Raw genomic sequence first — 25267 nt, forward strand, 5'->3', positions numbered from 1 at the left:
TGCAGACCTCAAAGAACAAACCCGGTACATACCATGGTATTTCAAAAAAGCTCATGGAAAGATGGAATGAAAATATACATTTACCAGGCTGCAAAAAATTGGGGGGGGGGGTTGGAAATTCATGCATAGTTTTTTTTCATAGTAAGCATTTTCCATGAACTTTGTGAAACTCTCTTGTAAATCCAAGAAGATTATTGAATGGCCCTTCCTGATCCCCTTAAAGCAAAAGATGTTTGTGCTCTGCCAGGATGTTGTTGCTTTGGAGTTGTTCCTGGTATCTGGTCTCCACAACTCCATTTTCAGCTCCCTACAGGCAGGGTCTTATCTTCTGCTGTCACCCCCACCCCCACCAGCACTCAAAGCTGTATAAGCTCCGGAGGGGGGAGGGGAGGCAAGATAAAGGGCAGGCCAGTCAATAAATAGAAACTGTGATAGGTGCTGTGCAGGAAGGAATTCCTGGGAGCGGGAGGCGGCGCTGAACGAACTAGTTGCGAGTTTTAAGGTTATACATTTGTAGCAGTCAAGTTTAGACGCATAACTGGACCCATAAGACAAAAGGCTCCAGGCCCAGAAGAAATGGAAATTTTCTTCATAATGATGTTAGCATCCATGTTGTAAGCCTACAGCGGGCAGGAGGGTGTGAGGCGTGCCCCCCACACTCCGGGGTAACTGCACCCATTTCACGGACGAGAAAATAAAGTAGGCAGTCCCCCAGAGGCGCGGCGGGAACACTAGGCGGGCGCCTCGCTTTGCCCGAATGCCTTGACCCTCCAGGGCTGCCTGCCAAGACTCGTTTAGAAAAGTGCCCACTGTGTGCCGGGGAGCTCATTTAAACAGCCGCGGGATTAGCCGGATAAACAGGGCTCGGTCTCCTTTGCCGGGAAGGCGCTCCCCCAAAGAGAGGCCAGGTGAACAATCAACTCCAGAGCGGGCCGGCGGGGGGCTCGCGGGGGGCTCACGGGGGCCCGGCTGTCCCTGGCGTTCCTCCGTCCCGGGCCTCCAAGCTCTCGCCCCGAGGGCGCGACCCGTGTCTCAGCCCCTACCAGCGAGGAGCCCGGGGGCGCGCAGCTCCCTCGTGGAAAGCAGGCAAACAAAAGTGCCACATCCCAGCCCCCGGTCCGCGCACGGCCAGGGCCCGACTCCCCGAAGCCCCCTCTCCGAGCCGGGGCGCGGGGGACGCCGCGTGCGCCCGGGGACCCGGCTCTCCAGCCTCCCTAGCTCAGCCCGCCCGGCCCTCGCCCTGCCGTCGAGCCGGGGCCGGGGTCGGCCGCTTCCGCTCCGCGCCGCCGCCCCTCCCCGGCGCGCGCCATCCGGCCCGGGCCGCGCCGACTCCGCGGCCCCTCCTCCCGCCGGGGGGCTTCGGCGGCCCCCGTCCCGTCCCTGCGGGCTGACGGCGGCAGCCCACGTCCAGGGAGGGCGGAGGGAGGCGGAGAGGGAGGGGAGAGCGGAGAGGGGAGGGAGGGAGGCGAGAGAAAGGAGCTGCAGCGGACTCGGACTTCCCAAAGCCGGCCAGGAGCGCGCAGCCAGCGGCTCTCCGCGTCCCAGCGTCCCAGCCGCGGCCGGCGCCTCCTCCTCCTCCTCCTCCTCTCCGGCCGCCCCATCCCTTCCTTCCAGCCTCGCTCTGCTCCGGCAGCGGCAGCCCCCAGCCCCAGCTCTCCGCGCTCACTCCTGGGACGCGCGCCCTCGCCCCATCCTCTCTTCCTCCCTCCCTCCCTTCCTTCCTTCCCTCGCGCCCGCCCTCCCGCCCCAGGTCTCCCTCCCGGTCGCGATTGTCTCCGCGCCCCGCTCGGCCGGCCCGCGCCCGCGCCCTGCCCGCACTTCCTCCCCGAGTCGCCCGCCGCCGTCGTCTGCGCGCCGCGGGAGCCCAGCCCGAGCCTTCGCAGCCCCGCGGCGCCCGCCCGAGGCAGCCCCGGCGCCCCGGGGAAGGCAGAAGCGGGCGAGCGCGCCCTCGCCCAGCCCCGCGCCCCAGCCCTGCCCGGCGACGAAGGACCGGGAAGATGAACAACGGCGGCAAAGCCGAGAAGGAGAACACCCCGAGCGAGGCCAACCTCCAGGAGGAAGAGGTAGCGGTGGCCCGGGCGGGCGGCGGGGCGCGTCCGGGGGCCGGCGCGCCGTGGCCCCGGCTGGGTGCGTCTCCAGGGCGCGGGTTCTGGGGGTGTCCGCGCACCCTGCGCTGCGTGACTTGCAGAACTTTGCGGAGACACCCTCCAAGTAGAATGCTCGGCTTTGTGTGCCCGGGATTTTAAAAGCGGAATCGAGAGCTGACTCCTGGGTGACCTCAGGTTACTGGGACCCGAGGGTCAGGGCTTCTCTGAGCGCCAGGGGCTGGAAGCCGGCGGGAGGGAGTGCGTGTGTCTGTGTGCGTGCGTGCGGGCGGCTTTGGGAAGGAGTTGGGGAGAAGCTCTGTTAGGGGCTGGCGCTGGCGCCGGTGTGAAAAGTTCTTGGCCAAGTCTCTCCGGAGCCGGGGCGTGTGTGGATTCATCGATAACTCGCCGCCCGCGAGGCGGGAACCCCCGAACCCCGGGCTGTGGTAGACTTCGGGGGCGGGGTGTGGATGTGGGGAGCAGAGTGAGAGGGGCCGAAAGCGTCGCTCCCGGAATGCTGGCCAGGACGCTGCGGTAGGACTTTGATTTGGGTGGTGCGTCCGGGATCCTGGAGGGGAGACAGCTTGCAGTTGGGGGGGCACTTGCCTTTGGCAAACGCGAAGCCGAGGAAGTGTGGGGAAGGGGTGTGCGGGACGCACGTTCCAGAACTCCGTAGTTAGGGGATGATTGTGGGGTTTCTCAAATGACTGTTCCCGCAGTCCCAGAAACAGCGCCTCCGCTCACTTGCTGAGTTCCCTCGAAGTTGGGGCTCTCAGCCTTCCGCCAGGAGCTCGCGCGCGTGTGTGCGGGAGCCAGAGAGCGTGCGGTGCGCGCGGCGGCGAGGCGGTGCCGCAGCGCCGGGCCCGAGAGTTGGAAGTGGACCTCGTGCAGGAATCCCTCAGCCCTTTTAAGTCGTCCACGTGTAAAATTGGAGCTATTTAATTAAATAGGAGAGACAGGCGAAGACCATGCAAAACAATGCAAAAGGTAGCGCCGTGGAGCAGTGTTGTCACCTGGGTGAGTTAGTAAGCTGAGAATTGGCTCCTGGAGGAAATCGCCTGTTTTATGACAAAGCATTATTTTGGAAAGCTGTTTGCCCCTTCTTGTTTGGTGCCTGCAAATGTAGGACTACTCGTAACAGTGCTTTTAAAAAGACACCAAGGCTGGAATTCCAAATTCCACTTTCTGGCTTCTCTACTGTTTAGTTTAATTTCCCTGTCCTTTAAAAACTGAAAAATGATGGCAAATTTGCATTTTCAGGAATTGGCATGTGCAGCTAATTCACTTAACCCGTCAAGAGAATCATTGCTTCAGAAACCTTTCTGTTCCACTTAGAGTGGCAATCTGGCCGCTTCTAAGTGTGAGAGTGTATCTTGTGAAACAATCTTTCTCTGTTAACCAGTTGAGGAAACTTGTAGTTAAGAGAAAGTTCATCAGACTGCAGATTTTTTTCTTTTTCTTTTGGTAGTAGCAAAATGGGCTCAGGTGTCTCGAAAACTATAGCCAATTAACTTAAAATCGAATGGACGACAGAAGTCAGATTTTTCTCTTGACCCATGCCGGTGAACTGCCGCCAGGATTTGCCTGGATGGGCTCCGTTATCGCGAGGTTGTGGGTCCCTGTGATCAGAGGCCATCCAAGTCGCAGGCATTGCTTCTAGTTTCCCCAGCAGCGTTCCTTTCCAGGTGGGAAAGGCGTGGGGCTCCTCCAGGTGTAGGTCTTTTTAGCAAAACGCTTGTTACTTAAAAAATAAGACAGGAGGTAGGAAGGTTTCAGAACCCAGGTTGTGCAAGAAGAGTATACACTGCGGATACACCCTGACCAGAGAGGGTTTATGGTTGACATTCTGGTTTTGAAACACTAACCTCCTCTCTCTTTCTCCCCCTCCCCTTTTTTTTCCTAACCCTGAAAGCCACAAGTTAAATAAATATGGCATTTGGTGGGTGCCATTCAGTGAGCTTAGCATTGCACAAAATCCCACTGCACTGGCCGCTTTGCCTGCCCACCCAGAGGAGCAGCGGTTTGTTTTCAGAAAGCTTTGGCAATGGGCCGCAGGAGACAGGGCACACACGTGTAACACGGACACGCACACGCCAGGACAGGAGAGCTGTTTCTGGTGACTTGTGAACGGCAGTGGACAGTGAGTTCCAATCACCGTGAGAAAACGGTCGATGTTGTGGTTGTCAGGGTGCTTCGGCTGTTTGCCACCTTGTGCAGTCCAAGTTGTGTCATTTTCTATGGAAATGAGTTCCTTTTATCATCCAGTGTATTTTAACCCCGGTTAAGAGTTTCTGATGCCGACCCTGAAAAAGATGCCTAAATCCCCGTTTAGCTCCAGTTGGATAGAATGAGCAGTCCAGCATTTAGGAGAAATTTCTGTAGTTTTTAGTGGTGGGAGTTTTTGAGAACTTGAGCAGAATACACTTTGGATATCATGTAAAACTTTGAGGAAAAATAATCTTCAGATCCGGCTAGCCGGCCATGTAAGAGCAAGCCAGGATACCTGGCCTTCCAACGTGTTACACATGTGTGTTCCTGTGCAGCTGTCCCTGTATAGAATCAGTCATCGCAATCTAACCGGGACCTGGGATTTCAAAAGCTTATTTTTGTACATTTATTAGATCATTTCTCATGTCATTTTGGAGTTTGTCTCTAATTCTACAGATTTTATTGGAATTGATAAATCTAGAAGTAACAGACCCAAAATTGTTTGTCTTACCTAATCAACTATCATTCACAAGTTATAATATGTTCAAGACCATCTTGTCCTAAGAAATAATTTGTCACTGACTTTTCAAAGTGGAAATATTCTTTTTTGGATATCAGATAAATATGTAGTTTTATTTTTACTTTTATCTGTCAGTGGGTACTTTTCCTGCTGATTGCAAATCATTTCTAAAAGGCATTGTGTTGAAGCACTGGTGTTAAATAAGTTTCCCTTAAATTGCTTAGACTAAACTGGTCCTTAAAATAAAACTAAAAAAATTCGGCCCTGTTGGGATTATCGATTGAAAAGATGTTTGGCAGATATTGGGAGAAATCACAGAAAGTCGCTTCTTCAGGGTAAACGCAAATCTTCACTCTGCATTCCTTTATGAAAGAAAGCACTGAGTACTTTGGCCAAAATACTCGAGTCATAAAATTGTTTCTTAGAGTGTCACAGAGAACAGGAGGTGCCAGGTTGAGGTGGCATCCTGCGGTCTTCGTGGCACGCTGGGATTAATCCCCATGATGAGGGCTTGGGAAGGTCCGGAATCCTTTTCTAGAATTTAACTGAGTTTGGAGTCTCTGTTACTCCCAGTCTCGCCTAATGCAGTAAGCTTGTAGTTCAGTCACAGGACAGGGTTTGGTGACAGGGATTTGGATCCAAACCTTGTGACCTCACAGAAAGATGATCCTGCCAGACCACGGCCAGCACGCATACTTCCGACTGCTTTTCCCAATAGTGATTTTTAAATGCCCCTTGGAAACGGAGGTGCCTATGTGGTCTGCCTTGTTTGCTGAGGCACTTGGGTTTTGGCATGGGTAGGTTAACGGAGAAGAGGTTCTTTATTGGAGACGTTTCAGCAACAAAGTGCTACACCACGGTGGTAGGCAGCCATGCTGACACGACGGAGGCTTGGGTGGACTCTGGGGACACAGGGTGGTCAGACCCTCTGATGGAGCACTTTTCTCTTTAGGAGTTCCCTCAAAGGAAAATAGGGCATGATGAGTGTTTGTTTATAGGTGTGATTACTACAGGGATACTTAGGAGAGTGAAAAGTCACAAAGACTCTGTGACTAACAGGGAAATTGCTAAGTCGGTCAAGGTATCATTTCGGACAGAATATTAGCACTCGTTGAAAAGGGGGTGGATGCATGCTTATGCTATGTATTTGAGGAGTGTGTGTGTGTGTGTGTGTGTGTGTGTGTGTAAAGAGAGAGCAAGAGAGCGACAGATTTATCCTCTCCTAGCTCTGGATGCCAGAAATTGCCGTTAACTGGCAACCGTGCTCCCTCTCAAGGCTGCCGGCTGGGAGCCTGTCTTTGCCTCTTTTCAGCTTCTTCTGGTTGTTCCCGGCGCTCTAAGGCCGTATTTTTATGGAGGGGGATCATTCTCGTGTTACAACATTTAATGAAAAGAACAGATTTTTAAAGTGTCACAGTCTGTAATGCCGGTTTTCTGAAATAAAGATCTGTAGGTGGGTGAAACCAAGTGTCAGTTAAATGGGTCTGGTGGGTGCAGGCGACAGGTGATTGTCGATTTCCAATGCTCCTGTGCTTTTCCATTCTCTACAACGATCCTGTGAATTTCTCTTTGGGGATGTCAGTCAGTTCCCTCTCCTTCTCTGAAGGTGTCTGGAAACCTTGTTGAGTCGGTCCCGGTTGGGTTTGCTCCCAAACCCGGCTGCGGGAGTCAGGCTTGTTCTGCCCTCTTTAGCCCTTTTCCTGGTACTTACGCCAGGCTTCCATTGTTCTGATGATCTTCAGCAGGTCTCCTTGCTCTGTGCCTTCCTCCATCCATCCATCCTCACAGGGTGCTGCTGTGTCCTCCACCCCTCCATTCCACATCGCCCAAGTCCGCCTCCCCGCACTGCGAATCATTGGCATAGGCCACTGTCTTGCTGATGCGCTCCTGGTCTAGCCTGGGCTGCCTTCAGGGTGGGAGTCAGCCTCAGTTTCCCAGTTTCTAAGATTTCCCTCCCTTTGGAGGAGAAGTTACTTTCTGCTCTCTTCATTTAACTCCTGGATGATTTGCCTTTTCTATTTCTTTTTGGAAAGATCTGTGCCATTTTATGATGCTTATCTGCAGCACCTAGCCAACAGCATCCTTGCACCAAATAAATACTTCTCAACACACACAAGCACAGAGTTTGTGGGGGGTGTGGATGTGCCTACCGGTAATGTTACTGATGATGAGTTTCTGTGGGGAGGCTGCCACCAGGGTCCGGCACTATGGCGCAGCGGGTTAAGCCGTATGAGCTCTGGTTGAAGTCCCGTCTGCTCCACTTCTGATCCAGCTCCCTGCTAATGTGCCTTGCCACCCATGTCAAAGACCTGTGTGGAGTTCCTGGCTTCATCTTGGCCCAGCCCTGGCTGTTGCTGTCATTTGGAGAGTGAACCTTCTCCTGGAAGGTCTCTTTCTCTCTCTCTGTCACACTGCCTTTCAAACAAACAAAATAAATCTTATAAAGCAGTCACTCATTTAATACCCAGGGTCATGTGTCCCTGGAGATTAGTCTTGGGTGGACCCCGAGGATGGGATCTCCCAGCCCCTGTCCTTAGCAGCCTCCCCCTGGGAGCACAGGTGAGCGAGCGCACCTGGCACCTGGTCCGTTGGAGGTCATCCCCTTAGAATTCAGTTTCTGCTATGGGACTCCTCTTGACCTTTTTTGGCTGTGGGCTTCCTGAAGCCTTGCTTAGGTGGAAGAGCGAGGCGGCACTCCCTGTGCTCCCAAACAGGCCTGCTCTGTGTGACAGCCACTTTGGAATGTTTGTGTTCAGTTTCATTTGGCACCTTGGTGTCTGCCTGGGGGTAGGGGAAAGGGAATGCACATGTTCCTCTCGCTGTGGTCAAAGAAAAAAAACTTCAGAAGGAATGAGGAGAATGAACCTTAATAGCTGGAGCAGAAGTGGGCTTGGGGCCATCTGGGACCAGGTATTTAAATTGATGCTGTGCTGATAAGAGCATGGCAGGTCTTGACCCTGCTGGGGAGGAGCTTACTTGATATATGGGGATACCTTGGGTATAACCGCTCACATTCCCCCCATGTAAAGTGGCCCAGGAGACTTTGAAACAGCTTCAGGGCATTGTGTGCACATGAAGTTGGAGTGAAAGTTGTTTTGGTGCAAAAAAAAAAAAAAAAAAAAATCCATGCCTGCTGTTTGTTTTGTGATAAATATTTGCCATGAATTTCCGAAGACCCCCTCATATATGATTTCAAAGCTCCCCACCGCCTTTGCTTCAAAATAAACTTTTAATTCCACTTTGCCTGAGTCTCTTGCTGTGTTTGAGGTGGGAGTGCAAGAGGTGCTTATTAGTACTACCTGGAACTTGAAGCTGACTGAAGAGCACATTAAAGACACTTTCAAAAATGTATTAGAGGGGCCATCACTGTGGCGTAGCCTACATCCCATATGGGTGCTGGTTTAAGTCCCGGCTGCTCCACTTCCGATTCAGCTCTCTGCTGTGGCCTGGGAAAGCAGTGAAAGACGGTCCCTGCACCCTCGTGGGAGACCCGGAGGAAGCTCCTGGCTTCAGATTGGCGTAGCTCCAGCCATTGCGGCCTTCTGGGGAGTGAACCAGTGGATGGAAGACCTCTCAGTAACTCTGCCTTTCTAATAAATAAATATTTTTTAAAAATGTGTTAGAGATCTCATCTATTAGTTCACTCCCCAAATGCTTGAAGCCTGGAGCCAGGAACTCACATAGGTGGCAGGAGCCCACTTCTTCCTGGCGGCACCTGCTGCCTGCCAGGGCCTTGCATTAGCAGGAAGCCGGAATCATCTACCCTGGGACTCAGGTGTGTTATCCACCGCGCTAAGCCTGCCCTAGGGGTTTGAGCTTATCAGAATCAAGTTTCCCAATTTGTCCCTGTTGCTGATAATAGAACAAAGGACATACTGAGATCTTTGTACCTTCAGACTTTCCAGAAATCTTTTTTTATCCAGTCACTCAACAAATAACAACCACTGACTTTTAGTATTTACCATGTGCCCTGCCATCTTTTTTTTCCATCCTCTCAACAAGCTGTTGTAGAAATGCTAATGATGATCGCCGCTCTTTTATGGGGAGGCACCCAGGGTGCTGCCAGGCTCAGGACGTGGGCCTTCGGTGCGCAGATTCTGGGGATGCCAAGACGCATCAGAGGCAGAGCAGGCCCTCCAGTTGCTGAGCCTTTAATGGTGATGGCCCTGTATAAACAAACAGGTGTAATAAAACATGGTGTTAACGTTTGAGGTAGCTGTTTGTGTTGGGAAGCAGCCAGCCCTCCAGCGCGCAGAGGCTGATTGAGCTGCGTCGAAGGAAGCTTCCAAGAAGGGAGGGAGGGGGGTGAGTTTGACAGCTGCGGAAAGGGTTGAGACAGGTGAGACCCAGGGATCTGCTCCGTGGGAACAAACCGAGGCTCCTGAAGACCCGTGTGGGGAAGGGCGAGAGAGATGGCGAGAGAGAGAGAGATGGCGAGAGAGAGAGAGAGAGAGATGGCGCGCGCGCGCACAAGAGAGATGGCGAGAGAAAGAAAGAGAGAGAGAGAGAGAGACAGACATCCGTGCTGTGTCTCGGGTTTCTCCTTCGGGTGCCTTGCTAAGCTGTGTGCCTGTATTTGAAGAAATAGAAAATAGAGAGGTTGATAGGGAGAGAAGAGGTGAAGATGTTGTGAAGAGTGGAGGGTATGGAGGAGAGTCCTGGCCTTGAAGTAGGATTTTCAGAACTATTCATGGCTTTGCCGTTAGTGATTGAAATCGTCGGTATTGTGAATGAGTGCCCAGAACATTGAATTCCTAGTTCGTTAGGAAACCTTGCCAAGGGTTAAGAAACCTGGTAAAGAGAGTAAATTTGCTTAAAATTTGAGGTTGTGTTTTTTTAAAAAAATGACTGGGGCTGTGGCCTTGTGGAGTAGCGTCCCAGCCACTCTGCTTCTGATCCACCTTCCTACCAATGTGCCTGGGAAACAGCAGATGATGGCTCTAACCCTTGGGCTCCTGCCACCTGTGTGAGAGACCTGGATGGAGTTTCTGGCTCTTGGCTTCTTCCCCTGACTGTTGAAGCCATTTGGGAAGTGAACTAGCAGATGGAAGGTATCTCTGCCTCCCCTGACCCTCATGCTCTTTCAGATAAATCAATAAAATAAATAAACAAACTTGAAAAAAAATGTGAGTAAAAATGTCTGAGGGGTTGGGGAAGAATTGGACATTTTTAGGAAAAAAATTTCTTAAACACTTTTTAATTTTGGGATGTAAAAATTATATTACATATAATCTGCCTAGTTATAATAGTGTTTGGTATACTTATCTACTGGAATACCTGAGCAGAAATGTAGAAAATCTGTATACACAAGCGTAATAAAAAATAGAAATAAAAGGTAAGTTTATTTGGGTGCAAAAATAATTGAAGTCCATGCATCCATGAGATTTTCAAAAATTTGTGGAAAATGTGCATTTTGCACCCAAATAAACTTGCTTTTGAATTTTGTTTTTAAATGTTAAGTTGTTCTTAATTCTCCGGTTCTCACTTCCACAACTTTTCCTTCCCCTGTGTCCTCTGATTGGAAGAGTGACTACTTCAGATCTGGAGAGACCTCAGTGTTGTCCCAAGACAACACGTCTTAAAGGTTGCTTTGTTCTTTTTTGACTTTATTTGGATGGGGGAGGGGGGGAAAGAGAGCGGGCTGGGCCCTTGGCCAGCAGCCCAAAGTCCTCTGTTCTGTGGATCATATTTTCAGTTTACCCAATTGATGTTCTTCTAAAGGTTTGCAGCCTTTGCTGTGGGCTGTGTTAGCTGAAGGAACTGTAGTGCAGGAACTTCAAAAAACAAAAAACCAAAAACCTTGCGTGTGTGTCTTTCTTTGGGTTTAACCCTGCTGCAACCATTATGATGCATATCATGGAGAATGCTAAAGAAGTAAAGGAAATGGCAGTAATAAATGCCAATCACTCAGGGGTGGTGAATTCAGATTCCAGGCGGTAACACGGTATTGTTACACAAATCTACACAGCAAAGGCTGTGCTTGGGCAGCCCAGTTTAAACCTGCCAGCTTGTAGATTTTGCAAAGGTAGGAGAAATCTGAGAACCTTCATCACCTGAGATCCGTGACACCGACACATGAGCATTAGACACAGCGGAGGCCAATTTCTACTTAAAAAACTAATCCTCATTGCTCTGAGTTGATTTTTAGGGATGCTCCTGTGCCTCCCAAATCCCAGGCAGATGGGCTGGCTGAAGACTGACATCTGTAGGAGTCTGATTTTGTGAAAATTCCTCTCCCACCCACCTATAGGATGGCCCTGCCCTGGCCTCCTGGGAGAAAGTGCTATTTTGTTTCAGAAGTAGCAGAATTTCCTTTGTGCCCACTGAGGAAGTGCTACAAAAGTGTAATTACTTTACCCAGCATGTGTGATTTAGGGGACTTATAAATGTGTGAGTTTCTGGAGGCATCTGTTTTTAAATACAGTATCCCTCCCAGCCAGGCAGGATGTGTTTGGGGAGGGGAGGGGCGGGAAGATTTGCACTTCCGTCCTGTGCCTGTCCCTGGATGCCGGCTGACTGGGGACGGAATTGTTGGCACTTGCCGCTCCTCCGGGGTTTTCTTATCAGGAGGAGGAACCAGGAGAGCAGTCCACGGCCACTGGGCCCGACCATCCATCCACTGTCGGTTTTTGCCACCTCCCCACACCCCCGCCCCTCATCCATGCTTGCTTCTTCCCCAGGCCCTCCAAGCATTTTCCCAGCAATGAGTACAAGAAACTAGAGCTAATGCTGAGAGTATTTGTGTTGAAAATTTCCCTTTCGCTCTTATATTGTGTCGGAGGGAGGGGCGGGCCTTCGGCACAGCCCTGAAGTTACCCGCTAGTGCCTGGGTTTGAGTCCTGGCTCCTCCCCTTCCAGTCCAGCTTCCTGGTGAGGGCATTTGTGAAGTGATCAGTGGATGGACGATCTCTCTGCCTCTCCATCTTTGGAATAAAAATCGAAAAGTAAATAAAAATTAAGTAGAAATTGGAAGGGAGAATTGAAAATCAGGTGCAATCCAAATATGGTCCAACTTGTCAAATCATTTAGGCATTTTTTTGCGTATTTATTGAACGTTTTTGGAGCCTGGGTCTACCACTTTTAACATTGATCTTTAACAAACCAAATGAAGTGTTAGCATCCTGTGTTTAGGGATCAGAAGACCGAGGCTCCAAGAGATTAAGTAATTTGTCTGAGGTTTTCCATCTGGTGGAAAGGAGCTTAAAATTTTCCAGCGGTACACAAGGCTCATGTGACCTGGGTCCTGCTGGTTTCTGACCTCATCTGCCAGGAATCACGGTCTCATTCATTAGGCTTCAGCTGCTTGGACCTGACTTAACAGCTGGCTCCACAACTTGTTTCTGCCCCAGGGCCTTTGTGCCTGCCATTCTGCTTACCTGGAAAACCCTAGGACCCTTGGCATTCACTCAGAAACCAGTTCAGATGTCACCTCTGAGAGAACCTTGACCTCCAGGTTTAAAGTAGTGCCACCTTCCCGACCTTGGCACTTCCCTTTTCTTTTCCAGATAGAACTTCTCACCTCCTGGGGCCTCCTGTGCTTGATGGTGCTGATGTATCTGGCTTGTAACTCCTTAGCACCAGGGACCTTGTGTCTTATTTCACACTGTAAGAGCTCCACTACCAGAGCAATGCCAAGAGCTGCCCTGGGGGGGTCCTTATTTGTGAGATGGCCAGAATACAAACCAGCTGAAGTCTGGATGGTGCACCACATCATCATAAACCCGATAGCCAGTCTGCAGGTTAAATTTCTGCTTTCCAAAGGATCCCTTCTGAGCACCCCCCCCACCCTGTTATGCCCTTCCGTACCTGGAGGTTTTTCCAGGTGTGGGGTCTCCTGTGTGTGCTGTGTGGGATGCTGCACCCATCCCACACATACAGAGATCTTTCCTCTTTGTCCGGTGCCGATGAAAGCCTAAACGTAGTTATACAGACCCAGGGGAGAAACTGGGCCCTGGCGTGGAGTGGGTGGGCTTGAGTTACAGGGAATAACCCAGGTGGAATCGATCTGGAGAGGGACTCAACACTTCTAGTCTTTTGGTTGAGTCCAGCTTCCAGTTCCACTGCTTTCTTGCATTTGTCTACAAAGTAAAAAGGTCTGAGGCTCACTGTAGCTGCTGGCCTTACGGGGAGCAGCCCCAGTCCGCAAGCACCTGTTAGTGGAACCCTTGAAGGAGCCTCGTGCACTCAGGCAGCTGTCTCCCACCGTGTTTTGTGGCCACTTGGTCCGCCTCCAGTCTCAGGAGCTGTTTTGTTTTTCAGTGCCCAGGAACAGGTGACACTAAAGGGTGAAAGAAACAAGTCGCCCAGACTTGGGGCACAAGACTAACACACTACCTGTTCCTTGGGCAGACTAGAACACTAATGAAAATGCAATCCATTGGATTATCCTTATTTATGACATCAATGTCAATACTTGACCTTGAGTGAGCTTATTGAACTTTACCATCTTCCACTGTCTGGTAGTCTTGAGACCAAAGGTATAAATTATATATATATATATATATATATATATATATATACACACACACACACATATATAAATATAAAGTCAGTTTTGACCAAGTCATCAATACTCTTGATTTATTCTTTGTCTTATCTCATTATCTCCTTGTTTCCTCAGGGGCCTGGGACAAGTCACTTAAAGGTTCTTGTCTGTGACACGTCATTTAAGCTAACCCCATGGGATTGTATAGACAACGCCTGCTGTGTGTTAAAAGAATCATAACTTCCATCCCAATGTTGATGCCAAATGCCTGGGGGTATGGTTTTAAGCTTTTTAACTTTTTCTCGGCTTCATTTGTTAGATTTTTTTATTAACTTAACCAACAAGGAAAAGTTAGTGGCATGGCAGACTTTGAAAGTTCCTTTCGGTATTTGTACAGATATTATTCCTGCTTTTCCTACCTGGAGCGGTTTTGTTTTTTTACTTAGCAAATGAGTGCCTCCTGGAGAAGTGGGTGGGAGTCTCAGGGTGGGCGCGCCTGGCAGGAAATGGCCCTTTCTAAACAAAAGGACTCTTCGAGGCCCATCCGGAGGCTTTGTGTGTTTTGGGGAGGGCTTATGCAGAAAACCGAAGCTAGGAACTGAAGCTCTGCTTTAGCCATTCTCTTGGGGGAGGGGAGAACCAGGCAGATCCCCTCCCGGTCCGCCCACCCCCAGAGCCTCTGGAGGCAGGGACACCAGGGTGAGCTCTGAGATGGCACAGAAGTGCCGGAGTGGGCTTGCGACGGGTTGCAGAGTTACACCTACCGTACCCTCCCGCCTGCACCCAGGCGATCAGCGTTTGCCCAAAAAAGCCCATGCCCTGTAGACGGCAGAAATGCACGCGCCGAACAGGGAGGGCGAGAGAAAGGGCTGTGGATGATCTGTGCCTCTGCTCAGGGACATTTGGGTGCTCCGATTTGCCAGGAAGCACCGTGCACTGTCTTTTCCTCAGTCTTAACTGACCCCAGAGTAGGTGGTGGACTGACAAAGGGGGTTGGCAATCGTTACCCGCCTAGACTGCGGACCACACGGAGTCTTGCCCCGTGTTGGAATGTTCCCTCTCTTCACTTCAAAGTGACCATTCGTTAAGTCAGTGTTTGTGCAGCGGGATCCCAAATTTATATGGCTAACGAAGGAGTTATGTCTTATCAAAGTTATTTTGCCTTTGCAAATTCTTGCTGACTTGCAGCCGTGAACTTCTGTTCTTCCAGACATACTTTCTTCAGCCTGCAAGAATATAAATCTTCTCACTAATAATTAGAAACACATATTTTGTTGAAATGCGGTTTCCTTAGTTTTCAGAACACTTGAGGATGACACTTTTTTTTCCCAAAGAAAAAGCATTGTTTAACACACTCCCCATCCCCCACCCCCGTTTGTAAGGCTTTTAGAAAGACGGGCTGATATGGCCAGGGCACTGTGTGTGTTGGGGGTGGAGGGGTGGTTTGTTTACCCCACAGAACCAGATACTTAGGAGAATTGCAGAGATAAGATGAAAGCAGCCCCTGGAGTCTCACTAGGAAAGGGGTTTGTTGATAGATTTAATGTGTTGTAGGACTGCGTCTGAACTGCCCCAAAGGGGGTACCATTGTCGATTGGAAAGTCCCCAGGGGGAAAATGATCCTCATCGCAAATTCCAGGGTCTGAAGTGGTGCCTCACAGATTGTTTGCAACTTCTAACTTGAGAAAGGTTCGTGTTAGGAGTTGCTAGTTTACAAATGTGGAAACACAAACCGACTTAGATTGACGTGGATATCCAGTATGCATTCAGCATTATATTGTTCCCTCTGCAAGCATCCGTGGCTACTGTTGATGATAACATCACTTGCAATTTTAAAAGGAAAAGGTGGAAGTCCCTGCACAGTCCACTCTGAGCTGCTCACCGCTGTGTGGTATGAGAGCCAGAATAATGGTGCTGGGATTCTTTGCATGGAGCCCTGTTTGGGTATCTGCCTTCCACGCATGGCCATATGAGACTAAACAGTCTCAACTGGGATCCTGCCTGGGGTTCCTTTGCTGTTTAGATGCATATAGGAGTTCTGTGTCTGATTTTATTGTGTGCAAGAGCTCTTCGCATTCAAAGCGAAGAATTGAATCTGCGACAGTGTCCAGGTCAGGAGTGTCTGCCCATTCAAAGGCAAGCGTCTTCCCCCTTCTGTTTGTTATTGGTCAGAGCGCGCCCAGCCTTCAACTATCTTAAAACAAAAGTCAGTGGGGAAGGGAGCAAAGCCTCAGAAGTGCTTAGGGGCCTTGAAATGACGTGAAGTTGTGATCTGGGCATGTGTGTCCAAGACGTTCCCACCATTAACTGTCCCTTGTCTGTTCCAGAAAGCCCCACCAGCTTTTAGACGACATGAAAATTGCTCATTTCCCTTAGTATAACATCATGGTCTTGACTGCACAGAGAGAACCTGTGGGTGCGTGCTTACCCTGAAGTCATTGAAAACGTGTCATTTTCCCTGATACAGTAATGCAGTCAGCCTGGGCAGAGCTTGGGTGTACTGCTCAGTGCTGGAGACTGTGCATAGAAATCCAGTACTTTGAACTGGGTGCTCTGCAACCAAGTTAAGCTATGGTTACATTCCTAGGAGAGCCTGCCATAAAGCCCTTTCCCCTCTCCCCACCCCTAATGCATTTGTTTGCAATCAGACAGATTAGGATAAAGAGTGAACTTGTTGTCATTGTTGTATTGCAAATCGGCAGTGGCCTACAGTTCAGCTTCTGTGTGAAGCTGAGGTGTTTCTCCTGCATGAAAAACTGTCGGCTATTGCTTTTATTTTGTTCAGGTAACTGGATCACACTGTTAAAGTTTCACTGTTTTTTTTTTTTTTTTAAAGATTTATTTATTTGAAAGGCAGAGGAGAGACAGTTCTACCATCTGCTGGTTCACTCCCTAGATGGCTGACTTCGGAGCAGGGCCAGGCCGAAGCCAGGAGCTTCTGGATCTCCCACATGGGTGCTGGGCCCAAGGCCTTGGGCAGTCCTCTGCTGCTTTCCCAGGCACATTCTCAGGGAGTGGGATCAGCAGTGGAGCAGCTGGGACTCGAACCGGAGCCCGCATGGGATGCCAACACTGCAGGCAGAGGCTTAACCTTCTGTGCCACAATGCTGGCCCCTGCTTTTGTTTTTCACAATGAAATTCTTTCTTTTCCTTACAGACAAATTGGCCTACATTATACCCTTTTCCCCAACCTCTGATCAGAAGGTACCTGTAATTTAAGAAAAGATGATTAAAAGAAGAAATAATTCTGCAACTCCTCTCCCTACAACTAGGGTTTGATACACTATGTAATCTTTCTTATGTCCTTTTCTCTGTTTCCCACACACATCTATTTAACAAATGAGATCATAATTGTTTTTCCATTTGATTTTTTTTTTCCACCTAACACATTCTGATTGTCTTTGCATTCCAGTGGACACATTTCTGTAGCCTTGTTTTTCGTTCTTCATACTGTGCCTTGGTGTTGGATGAGCCTTCATGTGTTATCCCACTCCCCGCGGTCAGGGCTGGAGTTCGTTTCCAGCTTGGTGATGTGAACAGCCCTGCGCCTCCTCCTGTCCTCCTAGCTGACTCTGCCTGTACACCCTTGGTGACTGCCTTAGCTGAAACTCTCAGAAGTGGAATTTCTGGGTCAGAGAGCACACATTCTTCCAAAGACAGCTGATGTTTATTGCCACATCGACTCTGGAAACACTGTCCTAGGTTAAACCCCCACCAGAAGGATCAGCAGGGCCCATTTTGCTCTGATTCGCTAGCTCTGCAATTTTCAAACGTTGTCAAGGTTTTTCACATTTGTGTTCTCTCAGTGATTCATAATTCATAGTCCCAGGCCGACCTGGATGACACCTGCCTGCTACGTATTGACTTCAAGACATCTCCCAGTTGTTTCTGATGGTTTGGTAGGCACTCAGCCAGGTACTGTAGATATCATCCTGAGTTCCTTGAACACAATGACAAGTGTTGGCTTTTTGTGATCAGGTGTATTGAGGGCTTTAGTGTATTTTCCTGGCTGTGACTGCTGATGGGGAGGCCGGTCCTTTGGGTGTTCTGTGTGCTGTGTAGAGTTTCACAGAGTCCGCTCCAGCATGGGTGAGGTGAGCCAGTCACAGTGCCCGTGAAACTTGTAAGAGGGTGCTTCAAAAAGTTCGTGGAAAGTGGAATTAAAAAATATTTGTTTTAGTGCAAAAAATGTTTTCGAAGTTCATGCACTTTTTTTTTTTCAGAGTACATATTTTCCATGAACTTTCCAAATACCTCTCAGCCGAGTAGATTTCAAAAGTGTTTTTGCACCAACATAAGTTTCTCTTTTCAGTACTTTTCCATGAGCTTTTGCAAGTACCTTCACGATGCAAGTTGCGTCCCGAGTTTCTGGGTGATATAGTGCAGAAACATGAGCTTTGAATCTGTGGGTGCGTGCTTTCCTCTGCTTTGCTGGCCCTGTGTGTGGCCTGCCCTTGAGGTAGGGGCGGAGACGGTCTTACCGGTCAGTTGGACATTTGGGTGGACAGCCAGCCAGTTACATTCTTGGAGGGGACTTTGAAGTTAGGTTCAGATCCTGGTGTGCCTCTCCTGGGGGAGTCGTCCCCTTTCCTCCCTCCAGGTTCCAGGTCGAGGAGGAGGGCCTGGTTCCACAAGTATTCCTCAGCCACCTCCCTGGAGGCTCTGTTTGCACTACGGATGCCCACAGCATACCAAGCACCAGATCCTGCCTAGGGAGTGTGCAGCTCAGGTCTCCCCGTGTGGGCACGGTAATCACCATTAGCCCCAGCCCACAGGCCTCCTTAATTGTTAACAGAACATGTTGTGGAGGAGCCGCCCCCCTCCAAGGCCCGCACACATGTTGCTAAGTGTGACTGTAGGAAATGAGCAGATGTAATGGAAACCTCCCGTCTTGACTCAACCTGCTTGTTCCACTTGAGCGGAATCTGCATCTTTCTGAGCTTTTAATCTGACAGCATTTCTGGGTTGGTATGCGATGGCTCGCCAAGGAACTGGAAGCTTCTTTGCACATCAGGGCAATGCTTGCTTCTTCGTGAGTCCTTGGTTCTGGTGGTTGGTGTTGGATAGGCTGAGGGCCTGGGATGGTGTTGGCCTTTCTGGGGATGTAGAGATGGGTACTGAGTGGCAGTTTTCCTGCCTACATAGAAAGAATACCGTGAGAGCCTATAGAAAAATGACAAACTTGTGCAGTATGGATGAAGGCACTGTAAAAGTTCAGAAATCAGTGTAGACCAGGGTATACCACATGGTGTGGAGTAAAGATGGGCTCTAGAGAATTGGAAATATGTGAGTAGATAGAGGGAAATGGGCACCAGAGTTAGGAGAGTTTAACCCTCATAAAGGTTTGAAACCAGGAATGAATAGTACACACTTAGCACGGGGGAGCTGTATCCAGCTGTTAATTTTGAGTGAGTGATTGAAGGATGTCTATTTGGGGATATTTTTAAAGAATTTCTGTTTGCATCACTGATTTCCCAATCAGGTATGTTTGACAAGTGACCAACATACAGCCTGTAGAAAATTAGACACCCGCCAAGTGCAATGCTAAGTTTGCTGTTTTTTAACTCATCTTAAGTTCAGGGTTTACAGCCCCATGTAAGCCGTGCAGATTAGCATACTGGAACGATAAAGCATTTTTCGCTTTGATTCTTCCCTCTTCACTTCCTGAAGCCTCTTACTCTGTGACCATACTTGTTACTGTGCTGTTTGCTCTGCGTCGTTAGGACAGCTGGGCTGTTTATTACTCATGGCATCTCTGAGTCTGGAACACCCGAAGGTACTGCAGAAAGGACGGGCGAAATGGGGCGGACCTCTGCACAGCATCGGAGTGCCTGGGGGGCCTGTGCTCCGTCCCGACTCCAGCTTCTTGCTGACAGACCCTGGGAGCCAGCGGTGACCTGGCCCAGCCCTGGCTGTTGCAGGCATGTAAGGAGTGGACTAGTGGATGGAGCTCTGTCTGTCTCTGCCCTTCTCTTGGTGGTTCTGTCTTAAAAAATAAAAATTTTGCAAAAACACAGGTAAATAGAGGATTACAAACTGTGACAAATCCCATGGAAGAACCACATAGCCCATGGGAAGCCACAAACACTGGGTAACAGGAGGACCTTTTTTATTTTTAAGATTTATTTATTTATTTGAAAGGCAGAGTTACAGAGAGTCAGAGAGAGAAAAAAAGTCTTCTGTCCACTGGTTCACTCCCCAAAAGGCTACAACAGCCAGAGCTGGGCCAGGCTGAAGCCAGGAGCCAGGAGCTTCTTCCAGGTCTCCCATGCGGGTAAAGTGGGCACTTGAGCCATCTCCTGCTGCTTTCCCAGCTGTGGCCTCTGCCTTCCCCTTGTCCCCAGTGTCTGGTCTTTCTCACCTTCTGCATCTCACCTGTCGGAAATCTGACGCAGCCGCTCAGAACCTCCGGCTGGCTCCCCGCCTTAGTTTGCAATACTGCTCCGCCCAAGGTGCTACTCCCCATACACCAGGTAGCTCTGAGGCTCCTTGGTCCTGGATCTGGAGCACCCACCGAGGTCCTTATTCTTCATGGTGGTTACAATCCAGCTCTGTTGAGGTTATAATCTACATGTCCTAAGATCTACTCTTTTAAAATGCGCAATTAAATACTTTTTAATAGACTTGGAGTTGTATGACCATCGCCACTAGTTGTAGAACATTTTGTCAGCTTCCTCCCGTGTAAAAAGCCCTGAGCCATGGTTTCCTCCTCTCCCCAGCCAGGGCAACTGTTAACCTACTGCTCTTTGTCGCTGCGCGTTTGCCTGTTACAGGTAACCATAGCCCTGCAATGACGTCGATACCGGCCTTTCGGGTCTGCTGCGTTTCACTCAGCTTGCTGTTTAGACCTTGCTCTTTTTGATGGCTGAATAATTTTCCCGCCGAATGGCTCTACCACGTTGTAGCTCCAGTCAGCTGCTGGTGAACATTTGGCTGCCTCCCACTTTGGGGGGTACCCTATTCTTGGAAACTCGTTCAGCCTTTCTCCCCTGGCATACTGACTAGAACACCTAGCACTTCCACTTGCATCCTTCCATGTGTCTGCATCAGGGCTGCCAATGGTTTGTGTGAGATCCCCAAAGGTTCCTGTGCTGGAGCTGAGGCCTTGGAGGTCCTGGGAGTGGCTCCCCCAGCAGGGGAGGCCCTTCTGTTGGAAAGCAGGGTCACCCACACGCCTGGCCCGCTGCACTCCATGGTTTCCTTCTCTGCTTCTCAGCCCTGAGACACAGCCCAGAGACGCTCACCAGGACGCAGGTGCACGCCGTTTGGATGCAGCTGACAGAATCATGAGCCAAAGAAGCTATGTAATAAGTTACCCAGCCTCAGCTGTTTGGTTGCAGAACACACAGTGGACTATGACAGTCCATGTGTGTGTTTGGCTCTTGAGCCCCCTCCCCCGCCTTTTTTAAAGACAGTCCATCTAACAAATGTGTACCGATCATGGCACCTGCTTGGTGGTCGAGATACACAGGGCAAAAAGCTAAGAGTGCCACCTGTGTGGGGAGCCATGTTCTAGCAGAGCCTGTGTTCTGGGGGACATTTAATTTTTTTTTTTTTTTTTTTAGTAGCTACTATTCTTATTTCTGACACCTGGCTATAAGATACATTGTGTGCATTCTCAGTAACCACCATTTGAGGACTCATATTGGAAATTTCTTAATTTTACCAGAGGTAATGGAGCTGTCAGGTCTCCCCAAGCCCTGTAGGTTACTGTCGGGTTTCTTCCTGGTGCTGTGTAGCAGCAGTTGTGGAATTTGCTGGCAGAGGTGAAATGCTGTTAAATGTGTCCCGGTGGCAGACAGAGACAGACTTGGGGCAGGCGCATCCCCGGCCTCCCTTTCTCCCTTCTAGGCTGTGAAGTAGGATTGGAATTTTGTGGAGGCCCAGTGGGAGATAAAGGGGACGGGAGGGGGGAGTCTTCCTTGCTTGGTGTCAAAGTTGAGCAGTTCTCCTCCTCCCTCCTGTTCATGAGCGGGAGAGCGTTTGCTCTGCTCCTGATGAGACTGGCCCTGAACCAGGTGCGGGAGGTGGGCTGCCAGCCGCTTGCCCACCGTGCTGTGCTGTGGGTAATCGTGACTAGCGGGGATCCTTCTCGCCCAGGCTCTGGGGAGGGGGCGTGAGTGGCTGGGAGGATGGCTGAGTTGGTATTTGCGGAGTGCTTGGTGGAGTTCTTATCTGCTTTCCCGGCACAGTTGCCTTATAAGGCTGTGCACTGCGCCCAGGGACCTCTTTGGGGGAGCCGGGCCAGCCCTGAGCCCAGATGACTGTGGCAGGCCGTGACCCTGTTCCCGGAATGGGCTCAGATTTCCTATTTTAATACGGGCGATACCACATTTTTGCTAATTAGGAGTGCTGTCTCACAAGTGCGCCCCCCACCCTGAGTTTCACCGCCTCTATTTTTAGCACCCCTACTCCTTGATTCTTGCCTTCTCCAAACCAATTATAGTAAGATCCATTTGAACAGAAATATTTCAGAGTTGAGTTCTTAAATTTTCTTTCCCTGGAAAGATAGCCTACTTTCCGAAGAATTCTTTGAAGTAAACAAGTAAACTTCATTTTTTTTTTTAAATACTGAATTAAAGGGGGGGCAGCGCTGTGGCATAGTGGGTAAAGCCTTTGCCTGCAGTGCTGACATCCTATATTGGCGCTGGTTCGAGTCCCGGTTGCTCCACTTCCAATCCAGTTCTCTGCAATGGCCTGGGAAAGCAGTAGAAGATGGCTCAAGTCCTTGGGCCCCTGCACCCACGTGGGAGACCCAGAAGAATCTCCGGGCTTTGGATCAGCACAGCTTTGGCCATTGCGGGTATTTGGAGAGTGAACCAGTGGATGGGATGGAAGACCTCTCTCTCTCTGTCTCTGCCTCTCTGTAACTCTGCCTTTCAAATAAATTAATCTTAAAAAAAAAAAAAAGTTATATCTCTTAAAAAAAAAAAGCCTAGGAAACATTTCAGTAGTGTTCCTTTTAAACAAAACAACAGTTATCCTACTTACTTGGTTATTTAATTTGTTTGAGAAGTAGAGACAGAGGTCTCTCAGCTGCTGGGTCACTCACCAGATGCCAAAATCAGCTAGGGCTGGGCCAGGCAAGAACCTGGGAACTCAATCCGGTCTCCCACACGGGGGTCAGGGGCCCAGCTCTTGAGCTGCCACTACGGCCTCCCAGAGTTAGCAGCAAGCTGGAATGGAGACCAGAACCAGGACTGGAACCCAGGCGCTCTTGACGTGGGCTGCGGCTGTGCCAGATGGTGTCTTAACCGCTAGGCCAAACACCCATCTTCTCGAAATCCAGATTTAAAGATCCCCTGTCCGCACCCTGGTCCTCAGTATAGCGACGTAGATTTGCACCTACACGGGTTGAAGGAGCTGGAGGAGAACCTACGAGGTGCTTGTGTGGGACTCCCGCACCGGAGCAGGGTTGGGTCTGGGCCTCTCCCACCTGCAGCAGCCTGCGTGCTCCCCCTGGCCGTGTTCTCCTGGATCGGGGTTCCCTCTGATTCCTTCAGGTCAGGCATAAACAATAACCTGTGTATTTTGAGTTTGTTACCAAGTGAAGAGAATGAGAAGAATGGTCAGCCTGATCCAAGAAGGATGCTGTTATAGCTGGATGATGTGAAAGAAACACCCAGATTTCTGGGGAGGAGGCTGTCGTACGTCTATCCTTGTTGACTGTAAGAGGACTTTGCTCGTGCCCTCTCGCTGTCCTCAGAACAGCAGGCATTGGGTCGCTGGGTACTGTCTGTGCTGGCTCAGGGGCTACCTGCACTCTCATTAATGATACACTCCTGTTTGCCAGGGCAAGTCGCCCGTGGGTAAACATCAACCCTATGTAGAGGTAATGAACAAATACTCTGGGTGAGCCTTGGACCTCTTCTCTCTGTGCATATTTGTAGGTGGAATATTTTTTTTTTTTAATAGGAAATGGTGCAGAGTTGAGGAACTTTAGGAAGTGGGGCAGAGTAAGCAGGCCTGTTGGTGCTTAGCTCATTTGCTTAGAACAGTATGCCAGTGAAGCCAAGGTCACTGGGCCATGTGCCCAGGGGTCGGCCGACTCTGCTCTGCTCTGCTCTGCTCTGCTGGGATCCCAGACCTTGGCCTGGAGGCTGGACAGTGTGTGTCACTGGTCACGAGGCCGCAGCACAGCGCCGGATCTGTGCAAAGCCATCGGCAGACCCAGAGAAGGCACGTACCCCCGTGGGGAGTGCACTGATCCTGCTCCTTAACTTAGACATCATGACAGAAGCTTTTGCAGAGTTTTCTGGTAGAAGAGATTTTTTCCTGATAAATAACAAAATGCGTGTCATTGAGAGGATCCTGGGAACCTGCAGGAAAGTATGAGGAAGAAAACAAAAATCACTTGGGAGTTTTCCACCCGCGACATTGCCTCCTTGGCTTCCGCTTCCGACCTGCGTCCACCCCACACGGTCTCCTTTCTGCCCTTTGTCCTTGGTTCCTGAGCCCTCCGTGCTGCCCATTGTCCTGCACTCCCAGGGGTGATGAGCTGTGTCCCAGACCTCTGCCCTGGCCGCCTCGAACGCTCAGGCGCCCACACCCCACGCTCACCAGGGCCCCTGACGGCCTTGCCCGCACTGAACGGATCCATCCCCGGATGGTACGGCTCTGTCTCCCGGGTCTGTTGATGCGTCTCCCCGTGCCCTGCTGCCAGCTCGTTCAGTCCACCAGCAGAGCAGGCCCCGGCCCTGGGTGCTCCATGCTTTTGGTCCTGCTGAGTGCCACTCGCTTCCCTAACAAGGGGGCAGCGTCCCTTTCATTTTAGTGTCTTTATTATTGGCCCTGTCAGACCCCAGGTTTTAGGACCAGGCTTCCAGGAACTCAGGGGTCTCAAGAGGGCAAGACAGACCCGGGCTCAGGCTTGGCTGGAAAGATCCGGCTTTGGGGCAGCCGAGGCGGGCCAGTGCTGTTCTCGGCTTGGTGTGGCGGCCACTCTGCCTTTTCCTGCTATGCCTTGAGGGATGCGTCCTGGGAGGGCTATGTGAGAAGTGCATTGCGCAGGAGGAAGGCCTCATTTCTTTGTGTCCAAGAAGTGCTGCGGACGACATTTGTCAGTTCGGTCTTGTGTTAACCTGTATTTAAGAAGTCTGTTCCAGGCTCCTGGCTTCAGCCTGGCCCAGCCCTGGCTGCCCTAGCCATTTGCTGGAATGAACCAGCACATAGGAAAGCAATCTCTCTCTCCACCCCCACCCCAAATCTGCCTTTCAAATCAATAAATGTTTCAAGAATAGATTGTATGAGGCTAAGTTTTCAGGTACCACAATGACTCCCTTTCGTACCCTTCCAAGTGATGCTTCTTTGCAATGTGGGATTTTCAGGATCGGGAAATCCCTACGAGGCAGGATACGGCATGTTTTTTCCGGATAAACCAGCGACATAGGAGCAGGAAGAGTGTCCCCTGCTTCTTGTTGGGTTTGGTTTGCATCCTCTTGCCAGATAAACTAAACAAGATGATAAAGGGTCTAAAGGGGCCCTCCGCTAGTGGAGTTAATGTTTGTGTAAACGTTCATCTATAGGAAGTAGTGTGTTCCCTGCTTTCCAGGCTTGTACATACATAGACTTCGCTGCCCTCCCTCTGCCCTCGCGATGTTTTCTTTGTGGTGGACGAAGGTTATTCTTGAAGAGGACAGATCCATCTTTTTACCTCCGTTAAGAATAACAAAGTCTTTTTGTGTCCTAGATCACTGACAAGCTGGTTAAAATGTTCAGATATTTTATGGTCTTACAGAAACAAGATGGATCAGGACGTCTGGGTATTTAGCGTTTCCCAGAAGGTCGGGAATGGCTGGACAGCGTCTCTGTGTTGTTTCTTAATGTCTGCACAGCCCTGGCTCACTGTGACTCCTGCACCTGATGTGTGGCTGAAACGAAGGTGGAGGCATCTTGCAATGCCTTGATGGACTTGTAGAAAATGGATCAAGCATAAGTCATATCACCCCATTTTTCTGTTTAAAAAATTAA

The 25267-nt window shown here is 50.1% G+C and overlaps 1 protein-coding gene across 17 annotated transcripts in view; it reads left to right on the forward strand.

Moving 5' to 3' along the window:
* The first annotated feature begins 1420 nt into the window (after positions 1-1420).
* RBPMS (RNA binding protein, mRNA processing factor) overlaps positions 1421-25267 on the forward strand; it is a 171540-nt gene continuing 147693 nt past the window's right edge. For 2 of the 17 annotated variants that reach the window (XM_089327298.1, XM_089327302.1), the window contains exon 1: positions 1433-2063. In XM_089327298.1, coding sequence (XP_089183424.1) covers positions 1998-2063 — 66 coding nt within the window. In that variant the 5' untranslated portion in view covers positions 1433-1997. Of the gene's footprint in view, positions 2064-2127; positions 2283-2318; positions 2619-3047; positions 3102-3214; positions 9152-25267 lie in introns of those variants that run through there. The other 15 variants (XM_089327300.1, XM_051842627.3, XM_089327311.1 and 12 more) reach the window with 13 other exon arrangements.

The sequence above is a fragment of the Oryctolagus cuniculus genome, chromosome 2, assembly GCF_051225735.1.
Source record: "Oryctolagus cuniculus isolate XC-2025 breed Fujian yellow rabbit chromosome 2, ASM5122573v1, whole genome shotgun sequence".
Taxonomy (NCBI): Eukaryota; Metazoa; Chordata; class Mammalia; order Lagomorpha; family Leporidae; genus Oryctolagus; species Oryctolagus cuniculus.